This window comes from Saccopteryx leptura, chromosome 9 (genome assembly GCF_036850995.1).
Source record: "Saccopteryx leptura isolate mSacLep1 chromosome 9, mSacLep1_pri_phased_curated, whole genome shotgun sequence".
Taxonomy (NCBI): Eukaryota; Metazoa; Chordata; class Mammalia; order Chiroptera; family Emballonuridae; genus Saccopteryx; species Saccopteryx leptura.
The window spans coordinates 46,439,793-46,452,263 of record NC_089511.1 but is presented as its reverse complement, the minus strand read 5'-3'; the positions used below and the strand labels follow the sequence as shown (position 1 = coordinate 46,452,263).

At 50.6% G+C, this 12,471-nt stretch overlaps 1 protein-coding gene across 3 annotated transcripts in view; it reads right to left on the bottom strand.

Moving 5' to 3' along the window:
* Positions 1-265: 265 nt before the first annotated feature.
* The window catches only part of LTBP4 (latent transforming growth factor beta binding protein 4), a 34,058-nt gene continuing 21,852 nt past the window's right edge, over positions 266-12,471 (bottom strand). For all 3 annotated transcript variants that reach the window (XM_066350265.1, XM_066350266.1, XM_066350267.1), the window contains 9 exons: positions 11,740-11,886; positions 9,585-9,851; positions 9,305-9,376; positions 8,861-8,989; positions 8,522-8,668; positions 7,585-7,737; positions 6,240-6,620; positions 5,320-5,472; positions 266-694 (listed from right to left, as the gene is read on the bottom strand). In XM_066350265.1, the coding sequence (XP_066206362.1) occupies positions 540-694; positions 5,320-5,472; positions 6,240-6,620; positions 7,585-7,737; positions 8,522-8,668; positions 8,861-8,989; positions 9,305-9,376; positions 9,585-9,851; positions 11,740-11,886 (1,604 nt within the window). In that variant the 3' untranslated portion in view covers positions 266-539. The remainder of the gene's footprint in view (positions 695-5,319; positions 5,473-6,239; positions 6,621-7,584; positions 7,738-8,521; positions 8,669-8,860; positions 8,990-9,304; positions 9,377-9,584; positions 9,852-11,739; positions 11,887-12,471) is intronic.

Genomic DNA, 12,471 nt, shown 5'->3' with positions numbered 1-12,471 from the left:
CCCGCCGGGGTCGCGACCCACAGGTTGAGAACCGCTGATCTAGAGGCAAGATCTCGAGTTTAGAGAATGAAACAGACAGGAAAAAGAGAAAGACAAAAATGAAGCAGAAAGAAGAGAGAACAAAAAGAAAAACGGAGACCAAGAAAGAGATAAACTAAGCGACGGAGGCACGGAAATTAAGATACAGATGTGGCTGGGATGGGAAGATGTAATTTAGTGGCTCAAAGAACTATGGAGCTAGATTTTGAGAAACATAGGCAGAAGATACAAAATAGGTGGTTTTTAATTGAAAAATTTTATAAAAAGGCGCAAAAATATGAAGGGGACCGCGGGCTAGGCCCGGGCCTGTAGCGTCGGTAGGCGGGGCAGGGGATGGCGGGAGCAGTGCAGGGCGGCCCCACCTCCATTTGTCGCTCAGTCGATCAGTCGTCCACTCTGTTTCGGCCACCCTGTGCGCATGCGCACAAACGGGCAGGAGCAAGGGTGCCCCTGGGAGCCTGCATGTGCAGGCACTGGACGGCGTTGGGGGCTGTCCAAGCTCAGGCCCGAGGTCTGGCGGGCGCGCAGTGATGGGGCTGGTGTGAAGGTGCAAACCCCGGGCGGCAGATACAGCGGAAGGAGCCATCGGTGTTTATGCAACGTGCATTGATACAGAGTGGTGCAGCTGCCTCAGCCTCATCACACTCGTTGATATCTGGAGAGGAGGGTACAAGGAGTGCTATTCAGGCTGGGAATCGGGGTGTCCAGCTCCCTGTTCCCTGAGGCTTGGAACAGAGGGGAGCCCGTGCAGAACCTCTCTGTTGAGCTTGAGCCCAGGCACTACCATCTGCTGCCTGTGTGAGCCTGGACAGGTAGCTTAACCTCTCTGTGCCTCAGCTTTGTTTTCTGTAAGATGACTACAGTAGCCCCTAAGTCACTAGGTTTTTGTTAGGAAAATAATACTGATGATGATATCAACCACAGTAAATTCACATTCCAACCAGACATGTGTTAAGCACATTACCTTACATGACCAGGCGGTAGTGCAGTGGATAGAATGCCGGCCTGGGATGCTAAAGACTCGGGTTCAAAATCCCAAGGTCACCTGGCTTGAGTGTGGGGGCACCAGCTTTAGTGTGGTATCATAAACATGACCCCAAAGTGGCTGGCTTGAAGCCTAAGGTTGCTGCCTTCAGCAAGGGAGTCACTGACTTGGCTGGAGCCCCCTAGTCAAGGCACATACAGTGGTATCTTGAGATATGAGCAGACCAACATATGAATTTTTTAAGATCCGAGCTGCAACTCGATCCATATTTTGGTTCGAGATCTGAGCAAAATTCCGAGATACAAGTTGTGATTCGGGAAGCTGCCATTAGTTGGCACATTGGCGCCCGGGTCTAGTATTGGCAGCACAACACCAGCATCTCATTCTTTCTCACATGTTACCCGCAGAATCAAGTCGAATCTCGTGTGCTGTACTTGTTCTTGCATCATTTTTGCACTTTTTACTAACTTTTTTGTGTGCTATCATGGGGCTCTATCATGGGGCTGAAGAAAGGGAGTGTAATAAGGACAGTGGTGAGAAGAAGAGAATGATGTCGATAGAAGTAAAGCAAGAAATAATAGAAAAACATGAGACATGAGAGTGATATGGTGTAAGAGTGATTGAACTGGCAAGGCTGTACAACCACAATACATCTACAATTTGTACCATCCTTAAACAAAAGGATGCCATCAAAAGTGCAAATCCAGCTAAAGGAACTGCAATTCTGTCCCAATTAAGGACAACTATCTGTGAAGAAATGGAGAAGCTTCTGCTGGTGTGGGTGAAAAAGCTGGCAGGAGATACAGTGACAGAGACTGTAATATGTGAAAAGTCATGTATTATTTAAGGCAACTTGAAGAAGAAAGAACCATCAACCTCAAAAGAGGCAGCAGAAGATACGTTTAAGGCAAGTCACGGCTGGTTTGAAAATTTCAAGAAGAGATCTGGCATCCACTCGGTGGTGAGGCCTGGTGCAGCTGCGAGTGTTGACAATAAGGCAGCTGAGGAGTACATTGCATGTCTTGCTGCGCTTATCACAAAGGAAGGCTACATCCCCCAACAAGTGTTCAACTGTGACAAAACAGGATTGTTTTGGGAAAAAATACCCCAGAGGACTTTCATCACCTCGGAGAAGAAGAAGCTGCCAGGCCATAAACCCATGAAGGACCTTCTGACCCTTGCATTGTATGCAAATGCTAGCTATCTGGTGACTGTAAAGCCGGGGTCTCAAACTCAACTCAGCATGTGGGCCGCAGAGCAAGATCATAGCCGTTCGGAGGGCCGCACTAGGTCTACAAAAGGCAACTGTTACGCAACACTTTTCTCACTGCAGTTGAAAACAAAAGAAAATCAGTACAACAAGCACAATCGTACATGCAGTTTACTCAGTGTCACAAAACGACCAGATCGCATCACAACTGCTGTTAACTAAGCTAATATCCAGCTAGGATGCTAGAGAAATGAAAAATACAAGTAGGCCCCTAGGCTTACTTAATTTTATCCAAAATATTTTGAACTTCGTGGATTAGTCTGCGGGCTGCACAAAATTGTTTGGCGGGCCACATGCAGCCCGCGGGCCACGAGTTTGAGACCCCTGCTGTAAAGTAAAGCCACTGCTAGTGTATCATTCCGAAACTCCTCGAGCCTTTAAGACTCACAGATTCTTAAAGAAAAACTGCAGGTTATGTGGCGCGCCAATAGGGCATGGGTTACGCGGCAGTTTTTTATTGAATGGGTAAATCTTGTCTTTGGTCCTGCAGTGAATAAATATCTTTAAGAAAATAAACTCCCGATGAAAGCATTGCTAATCCTTGATAATGCTCCAGCCCACCCACCAGGTCTTGAAGATGACATTCTCGATGAGTTCAAATTCGTGAAAGTCCTCTACCTCCCACCTAACATGATTTCAATCTTGCAACCTATGGATCAGCAGGTCATTTCCAACTATAAAAAGCTTTACACAGCCTGACCAGGCGGTGGCGCAGTGGATAGAATATTGGACTGGGATGCAGAGGACCCAGGTTCGAGACCCCTGAGGTCGCCAGATTGAGCGCGGGCTCATCTGGTTTGAGCAAAAAGCCCGCCAGCTTGAACCCAAGGTTGCTGGCTCCAGCAAGGGGTTACTCGGTCTGCTGAAGGCCCGCGGTCAAGGCACATATGAAAAAGCAATCAATGAACTAAGGTGTTGCAACACGCTATGAAAAACTAATGATTGATGCTTCTCATCTCTCTTCGTTCCCGTCTGTCTGTCCCTGTCTATCCCTCTCTCTCTCTGAAAAAAAAAAAAAAAAAAAAAAAAGCTTTACACAAAGCACTTGGTCCACCACTGCTTTGAGGTGACTGAGAATACAATTCTAACCCTTCGAGAGTTTTGGAAAGATCACTACAACATCGTGATATGTTTACACATTATTGACTTGACATGGCAAGAGGTTACAAGAACCTTGAACTCGGCATGGAAAAAGTTATAGCCTGATGTTGTTGCAGACAGGGACTTCGAAGGATTCGAACCAGAGACCGAGACCGAGGTAGAAGCGTTGGAGGAGATTGTGTCCCTTGGAAAGTCGATGGGTCTGGAGGTAGATGAGGGTGACGTAAACAAGCTTGTTGAGAAACATGAGGAGGAACTCTCAACTGAGGAGTTGAAGGAGCTGCAGATGATGCAAGATATGGAGCTTCTGCAAGAGATTAGTAGTGAGGAGGAGGTAGAGTCGGAGGAAGTGATTTCAAGTGAAATTAAAGACATGCTGGCAATGTGGGAGAAGCTTTCAAGTTTCATTGAAAAGAAACACCCAGAAAAAGTTTCAACTGGTTGTGCTTCAGCACTTTTTAATGACACTTGTTTGTTACATTTCCGTAACATTTTAAAAGGCAGGCAAAAGCAAACCTCTTTGGATAGATTTTTATTCAAAAGTCCTGCAAGTGAAAGTGTCGAAAGTGCAGCCAAAAAGGCAAAAACAGGTGATGATTAAATGAAAAATACATAATGTTAAGCTTAGGTTAAGTTTAAAGTTAGAAAGTGCATTTATTTTACAATTAAGTTTTTGTGGTTTTATTTTAAGTAAAGAAAGTGCAGTTTTAGTTTATATTTAGTGTTAAGAAAGTGCAGTTTTAGTTTACGTGTCTACAGTGCCTGCATCCCTTCCTCCCTCCCTCCTCTTCTACCATTCACCTCCGTTAGCCACACTTGTCTGTCTCCAAGGTAAGAATGCAGTACTAAATAACACTATTTTCTTTTATTTCATATATTTTGTTATGCATTGGTAAAGTACACGTCTGTTTATTAATTAAAAACATGTCTTTTTTCATAATTTGGGTGGTTTGAGGATGGAACGGATTAAATTTATTTCAGTTCTTTTAAATGGGAGAAATTTGTTTGATATACGAGTTGACTGACTTACGAGCTCGGTTACAGAACGAATTAAACTTGTACCTCAAGGTACCACTGTATGAGAAAGCAATCGATGAACAACTAAAGTGTCACAACTGCAAGTTGATGCTTCTTATCTGTCTGTCTCTCTCTTGCTTGCTCACACACACACAAAAAACAAACAGTTAAAAAACCCCACATTACTTGCATTAAACTTACCATCCTAGTAACTCTATGAAGTAGGTTCTGTGAAGTAGGGCCCACCACAGGGGCAGCCCCTTGCCCACTCTCACACAGCAAGCCTACACCCTGTCATTGGGTGCTCAGACCAGTTCTCAAAGGCTCTGAGTGTCCAGGCCCCTGCTATTTCTTGGCTGTAAAACCTTGGGGAACTCATTCTCTTTTCTGAGCCTCAGTTTACATATAGGCCTCAGTATCATTGTTAATCGGTATTAACGATGTTCACAATTCTTTGAAATAGGTTCTATGACTATGGTCACTTCAGATGAGAAAAACTTAGCAAGGGACAGTAACCTGGCCAGGTCACACAGCAAGTTGCTGCACTGAGTATGAGGTCTCTGTGACTCCCCCAGAGTTCTGTGTTACTACTGTCTAAACTAGGCAAACATAATTTATAATTCCACTGTACAAACAGGAAGATTGAAGCTCTCCAAAGAGGTCAAGCCAATTAACCAAGGTAGCAATGGGAATCCGTAGATGTCACAACCACAGGATTTCATTCTTCTACCCTGCTTTAAGTCCAGCCACGGCACAGGGGTCAAGCTCTGTTTTCCTGGCAGCCTGACCTCACCTTCATCAGGCTGCTCCTTCCTGGCTGGCTCCTCACTTGTCGGCACTAAGCACCCACCTTTAGTCAGGGCTTCAACCCTCTACCCATGCCCACTGGCCCCAGCCAGCCCCTCACCAACGCAGGCCATGCGGGTCATGTCCAGGCGGTAGCCATCGAAGCAGTCGCAGGTGAAGCCCTCGGGGACACGCACGCAGCGGCCGTGGGCACAGCCGTCCAGGATCCCACACTCCTCCGCCTCCAGCCCCTGGTAGGGCCCAGCCAGGGTGCCTGGAGAGAATGCACCAACTCCTTGATTCAGGGTCTGCGCCCTCTCTCCCTTATTTCCCCAAGGCAGGGTGTGCCCCTGGCTCTAAATGTCCTTACTGAATGGTCTATCCCTCTGCAGGGGGCCCTGCTGGGCCAGGAGGTGTATCTCGCTGTGCTCTCCCCAGCTTTCCCTCTGTCTGCACCTCTTTTTTTTTTTTTTTTTGTATTTTTCTGAAGCTGGAAATGGGGAGAGACAGTCAGACAGACTCCCGCATGTGCCCGACCAGGATTCACCCGGCACGCCCACTAGGGGCGATGCTCTGCCCAGCAGGAGGCGATGCTCTGCCCCTCCGGGGGGTCGCTCTGCCGCGACCAGAGCCACTCTAGCGCCTGGGGCAGAGGCCTAGGAGCCATCCCCAGCGCCCGGGCCATCTTTGCTCCAATGGAGCCTTGGCTGCGGGAGGGGAAGAGAGAGACAGAGAGGAAGGAGGGGGGGGGGTGGAGAAGCAAATGGGCGCTTCTCCTGTGTGCCCTGGCCGGGAATTGAACCCGGGTCCCCCGCACGCCAGGCCGTCGCTCTACCGCTGAGCCAACCGGCCAGGGCCTGTCTGCACCTCTTGGTGGGTCTACAGGTATGTCTCTGTTCTTTCCGACTGCATCTGTGTTTTCCCATCTCTCTGATCCTGTCTCTCCCCCTGGCTTGTTTCTGCATCTCTCTCCCTCCTTCCTATCTCAATATCTGTACAGCTCGGTCCTCATCTCAGATCCCATAAGCCTTCAGTGCTCACCAGCATAGCCTCCACCTTCACGTGGCTCATCAGGCTCTGGGAAGGAGCCGCGGGTGTCGCGGGACCGATAACGCCAGCGGGTACTCGGGCCAGGTGGAACAGGAGCCTCAGATTCGCCATAGGGACCACCATCATCCTCAAAGTCAGGCATGTCGAAGGGTGGCACCCCGTAGGGGGCCTCCCGGCGGGCGAAGGGCCCAGGTGGTGGTGGGTAGGGGTCATAGGGTAGCACAGGTGGTGGGTACAACTCGGGCCCATATGGAAGGCCCTGGTATGGTGGACCTAGGTCTGGACCATACTCGTAGGGGAGTCCAAAGCCACCTGGCCGTGGGGGGCCATATGCAGGGGGTCGCAGCACATTGCACAGGGCCTCAAAGTCATCTGTGAACAGGAGCCAAGCCTAACAGTCATCCCTTGCTTGTCTTGCACCCACCATTCATGTCCCCCCCTGTGGTTAGAACCCAGAGGAGGTGGGAGGGCCTCAGGCTGAGGAATGGAAGGGGCTTCAGAGGAGGAGGCTGGGCTTGCAGGGTGAGGATCAGAGGTTCTGGAGCCAGGATTGAGGGTCCAAAGGCTGAGACTAGGATTCCAAGGTGCTGGGGGTCAGGATGACTAAGGACTGCAGTTGAAAGTTATGGTCCAACTTGCCGGAATTAGGAGGACCCATGGGAACTCAGACTAGGGGCCGACAGAAATGGTATTCTAGTGTTTTAGTGACCAGGACTGGGAATTCCCAGAAACTGCTACTGGGGGTCTGAGGGACCAGGATGCATGGGAGGAGATCTGAGCCACAGGACCTGGAGGTCTGAGGACTGAGGATGGGGTCTTTGGGCCTGGGGCTGGGCTGGGTTCCCAAGGCTGGGGATTAAAGGAATCGAGGGCTTTAAGAGCCAAGACCTGGGGATCTCTGGGGCTGTATGTTGGGGTCCAAGGCACTGGAACTGGGAGGCCTGTGGATTATGATCAGAGAGTCTACGGGCCGGGATGGTGGGGTCTGAGCAACTGGCATTGGAAGTCTAAGAGTCCAGGATTTGGGGCACTGTGTCTCATGGGCTGTTTTGAAGTTCTGAAGACCAGGAGTTGAGGGCCTGAGAGAGCAGACCTCAAGGCTCTATTCAGCTGCAACTATGATGGTCCCTGCTGCTAAGACTGGGAGATCTTGGGATGTGACTTGGGGAGTAAGAGACCAAGATTTAGGGATGGGCTAGAGTATAGGGGTCTGAGTAGCTGAGTTCGGGGAGATTTGGGAGTCTAATCACTGGGTCTCAATCTAAGAGTGTTAGGGGCCTAGATTTGGAGCCTGAGAGGCAAGGCTTCTGAGTGCAGCCCAAGAAGGTGGCAATACCTGAGTCCTGGGCAGGGCAGAGGGCACAGTCCATTCCCCATGCCTCCCCATAGAGGCAGCAGCACTCTGTGTAGGTGGCCTGACGATCCAGTCGTGGGCGACTGCACACGAGGTCAGCCCCCACTTCCTGCCAGCACACTCCCAGGTTGTCCTCTGAGGGCGGAGAAAACATACATCAGGGTGGGGCTGACACTTAGATCCTCCCAAATGCTCAGCCTCCTCTTCTGCTGGAGGAGCCCAGCCACCTCTGCCTATCACAAATCCTCATCAGCTGTGATCTGACACCCAGAAGCCCTCTGAGATATATTCCAAGGTTCTGATATGAGGACAGGGCTTGGTCTGGCATGAGGCCGTCATAGGAGGAGAGAGCAGGGGCGTTCCAATGGCTGGGAGAGAGGGTTTGAGAAAGCTCTGGCCAAGCCCGGCTTCTGGAGCAGCAGTTGATTTCCCTCTCTGAGCATTGTTGGAGTGAAGTGTTTGGGGATGTTGTAGGAACAAAGTTTGGGTCTGTGGGCAAAAGAAAGAGAAAGAAAGAACTCAAAGAGATAGAGACAAACACATCCAAACAGTCAGAGATTTTAAGAGAAACGGATAAGCAAAGATGCAGAGAGGGACAGAAAGAAACAGACCCAGAAACAACAAAAGACCCAGAAAGTGTCAGTCAGAGAAAAACCTAAAGACAGAAACCCCCAGAAAGGTGGAAGGAGTCAGAGTTACACAGGGAAATAACAGGGAGAACGCCTTTAGCAAGCAGTTGGACCAGGCCCTGTTCTGTCCTTTAAAATAAAATTCCTCTCAACAGTCTCATAAGTTAGGGCTACCGTCAATTCACTCGATATGCACAAAAGAAACTGGGATCCAAGGGGCTGGGCGGCGTGGGAAAGACTGGGCGGGGCGTAATCGGCTAGGTGGGGAGGGGCGGGCCCGAGGCGGTTACCGAGATTCTGGCTCTCGTTGGAGACGCAGCGGCGCCGTGAGCCATCCAGCACCAGTGGAGGCTCGCACGTGCAATGATAAGAACCCACGGTGTTGACGCAGCGGCCGCCCTCACAAGCCGGCTCATCATCTGCGCATTCGTCGTTATCTAAGGTGGCATGGGGAGTGGTTAAGAAGCAGGCCTCTGTCCTTTCCCAGTTCCCTGGTGCACTGACAATGATAGATGGAGTCTGGACTTCAGGAAGGGCTTCCTGCTAGTAGTGGCCACATTCCAGAGAAAGGCTGTCGTACTGGAAGGTTCAGGAGAGTTTTGGGGGGAATGGTGGGGGTGGGCTCGTACCGATACACTCCAGTCGCTGGGCATGGTAGTAGTACCCGTTGCTACAATAACACGAGTAGCCTGGGGCCGTGTTCACGCACACACCGCTTTTGCACACCTGGTCTCGGAACAGCTGGCACTCATCCACATCTGCAGGAAGGATGGTCAGAAGCATGCCCCCACCAAAAGAGATGGGTGTGGGCCAGGGTATGAAGTGGACCAGGATGGGGGGCGGGGTGTGTGTGGTTGTGTGGCATGACCAGGGAAGAGGAAGACAGAGAGATGGTGATAGAGACCCAGAGATAGAATAGGGGAAGATGGAGACAGACAGACTGCGGGGGTGGGATGGGTGGGAGGAAACAGAGAAGCGGATAGGGTGAGAGAGGGAAAGAAAGAAAACAGGGACAGGGTGGGCAGGAGCTGGGCCTGGGGGCCGAGGGTAAGGGGGACTTAGTCTGGCCTCACCTCTCCGGAGGCTGGGGTCTCCGCTGGGTGCCAGATAGCCCCGGCCATGGGGGCACAGTGACTGGTATTCAGCTGCACACAGAGACAAGGCTAAGCCCAGACCCCAGCATCCCAGCCCCACCCTGGGCCTGCCCAGGCCCGCCTGTCTCAGTGCTTGCTCTGGCCCCGTGTCCACCCTTCACCCTAGTCTTCCGGCCCTCATGCCTGTTTGTGCCCAACCCAACCTCATGCCCACTACCCAAACCCTCAGCCCTGTGTCCACCCCGCAACCCACGCCCACCTGTCTCAGTGCCTGGACACTGCTGGATGCGGCAGCCGCTGCCCCAGCCCTCTCCCACAGTACAGCAGCACTCCTGCCACGTCACGTTCCGTGCCAAGATGTTGTCACATGCATCTGGAGCTGCTGTGTCAAAGTAGCACTCCCGGCGCCCACTGCCCACAGGTCCCTGCCTTGGTGGGCTGGGCCGGTGGGGCGGGGGTGGGGGTGGTGGCCTGGCTGGCAGACCAGGGCTGGCAGGTGCCTGGGGCTGAGAGCCTGGGAATATGCCTGCGGAGACAAGAGGCTTTAACCAGTGTGGGCGGAGCCTTCAGCCTCCATAATATAAACGGGGAAACTGGGGCCCAAAGGGCTCCCAGCCATTAGTGGCAGAACTAGACTCCACTCTATCATTGTCCCTTTCTCCTAGTCTCATATCCTATGACTCCCACCTCACACTCTCCCAGACATCTGGCCATCATCGCAGCTGCACTTTGGGTAGGAAGAAAGAGTTCCCTGACCTCCTGGATGCCTCCTTGGGTTCTTATATCCAGTGTGTTCCCAAATGGCCTTGGAGTCTTCACCCCCAAACCTAGGCCTGGGTTAGGGCACCTCTTCCGGATCCAGGCACCCCTATAGCTTGTCCACTAGGCCTCTTGAGTGTTTCTCTCCACCTGCCCTCTCTTCTCCTCCTATAGCTGCTGCCTTGATCCAGTCCTGTCCTCTGCCTGGTTCCTGCCCCACCTTGCTGCCTAGTCTCCCAATGCCAGGGTTACTTCCTCCAACCCATCTTCACATGGCAGCCAAAGCTTTCAATATCTGATCACACTTCCCTTCCTGTTCAGAACCCTTCCATGGTGCCAGGGTAACCTCGGGACAAGTCTAGCCTCCTGACCACAGTGAGTCAGTATGACCTGGCACCGGCCTCTTTCTGTGGCTTCTCTCCCTACTCCTTCCCTTGCTCTGTACAGTCGGCCTCCCTGAACTTACTTCAGCTTCTCCAACATGCCAGGCCCTCTCTTGCTTTGCCAGATCTTGCTTTCTCTGACCTGAATGTCATCCTCACATTCTTACCCACTTCACCTGGCTCGTTTCTACTCATCCTACTGTTCTTAGTTCGGACATCCCCTCCTACAGGAAGCTAACTCCTCTCCCTAACTCCTCTCCCAGGCTGGGGCAAGCACTTCCTCTGGAGTACCACAACCCAGTGGCCTTTCCTCAAGACAGGCTTATTCTCTCTGGCCTGTGCTTCCTCATCCCAGCCCTGATTTCTCTGGATTGTCACCATCTAGTGATATCTCTGCCAGCCCCCACTCTACTGTGAATCTCTTCAAGACAGAGTGGTCTTCCCTGTTCACTATTGTGTTCCCAGTACCCAGAATAGGGACTAAAGACAGTGGATGCCCTGTGAACATTTGTTGAATTAGGGAATCTGATAAATTCAGGCAAAGCCAAGATCTTGTTCTTCTGACTCGGAGTCCCACTATCCAGGTTAACTCGAGTTCTGAAGATTTTTGTCATTTAAAATAATGGCATTTGGTATGCTCTCCCTCTTGGGAGCAAGCACAAGCCTTTCCCATTCCCCCTTCTTCCCCCACAGGTGTGTGTATCTCCTAAACACTAAGGGTCCTCATGAGACTGGCACCTTGCAATGGGCGGTGGCAGCTCATCCCAGGTTAACCCCCAGAATCTGTCCCCAAGGTCTCCTTTTCTCTTACTTCCGAGTGAGCCAAAGCAGCCCCGCCTAGGCTCTCCTGTGGCTTCCTCTATCCTAAACCCTTCCTGTTTCTTTTTTTTTTTAATTTTTTTTTTTTTAAATATTTTATATATTGATTTTTTTTTTTTTTTTTTTTTAGAGAGAGGGGAGAGAGAGAGAGAAGGGGGAGGAGCAGGAAGCATCAACTCCCACATGTGCCTTGACCAGGCAAGCCCAAGGTTTCAAACCGGCAACCTCAGTGTTCCAGGTTGACGCTTTATCCCACTGCGCCACCACAGGTCAGGCAACCCTTCCTGTTTCACTGTCCCCAGTTTTAATAAATGTACTCTCAAAATAAATAAATAAATAAAACAAAACAATGGCATGTAACTGATGGCAGCTGTCCACCTCTGGAATGGTTAGATCACATCATTTTTCCGTGGGGCAAGCAGCCCTCAGTTAAATAGACACACATAGTCTTACCAGCAGAAGTCCGTGGGGGAACACAGCGTCCAGTCATGGGGTCAAACTCCTCAGGACTGGTGGGGCAGACACAGAGGAAGGAGCCTTCCACATTCTCACAAAGGGCAGCTCCACACACACCCTGTAGTGTTTCACATTCATTCACATCTGTGAGCAGGAGACAACAGGGGAGAGGAAGTCAGTGGTGGTAAATTCTGATTCTGAAGGTCTAATATAATGGATAATGGTAAATTCTGATTCTGAACTTTCAAATATAATGGATATTTTTAATGGCCCAGACCCCGTCATCTCTTCTGGTGACAAACCCTGAATTTCCCTTCAGAGCCTTCTGCTCATTTTTAGCTCATGTGTATTGAGCAGGGCTCCATCTACTCTAGGGTTGGGAATAGGTCCCAGGTATAGCCAACCAGATTGCCGCATTTCTCTGGTTCAGAGACAGGTGGAGCCTAAGCTAGGCCAATCAAATTCAGTTCCGGGACTTTGCCTGGAAATACTGAGAAAGAGCCTCCCTCTGTAGCTAGAGTTGCCAAGCTGAGGACAATGTTAGCTGGAGGTGCTATGGGCCACCTTTGTCACTGTAAAATGATAGTCTGCTGAAAATAAATGTAGTAGAAGAAAGCAAGCTAAAAGAGGAAGGCAGGAAGCCTTCCTGGATCCAAGCATGCCTGAAGTTCACCTATATCCCAGGACTCCACAGTTTCAATCCCTTTTAAAGAAATAGAGCCTGTTGTG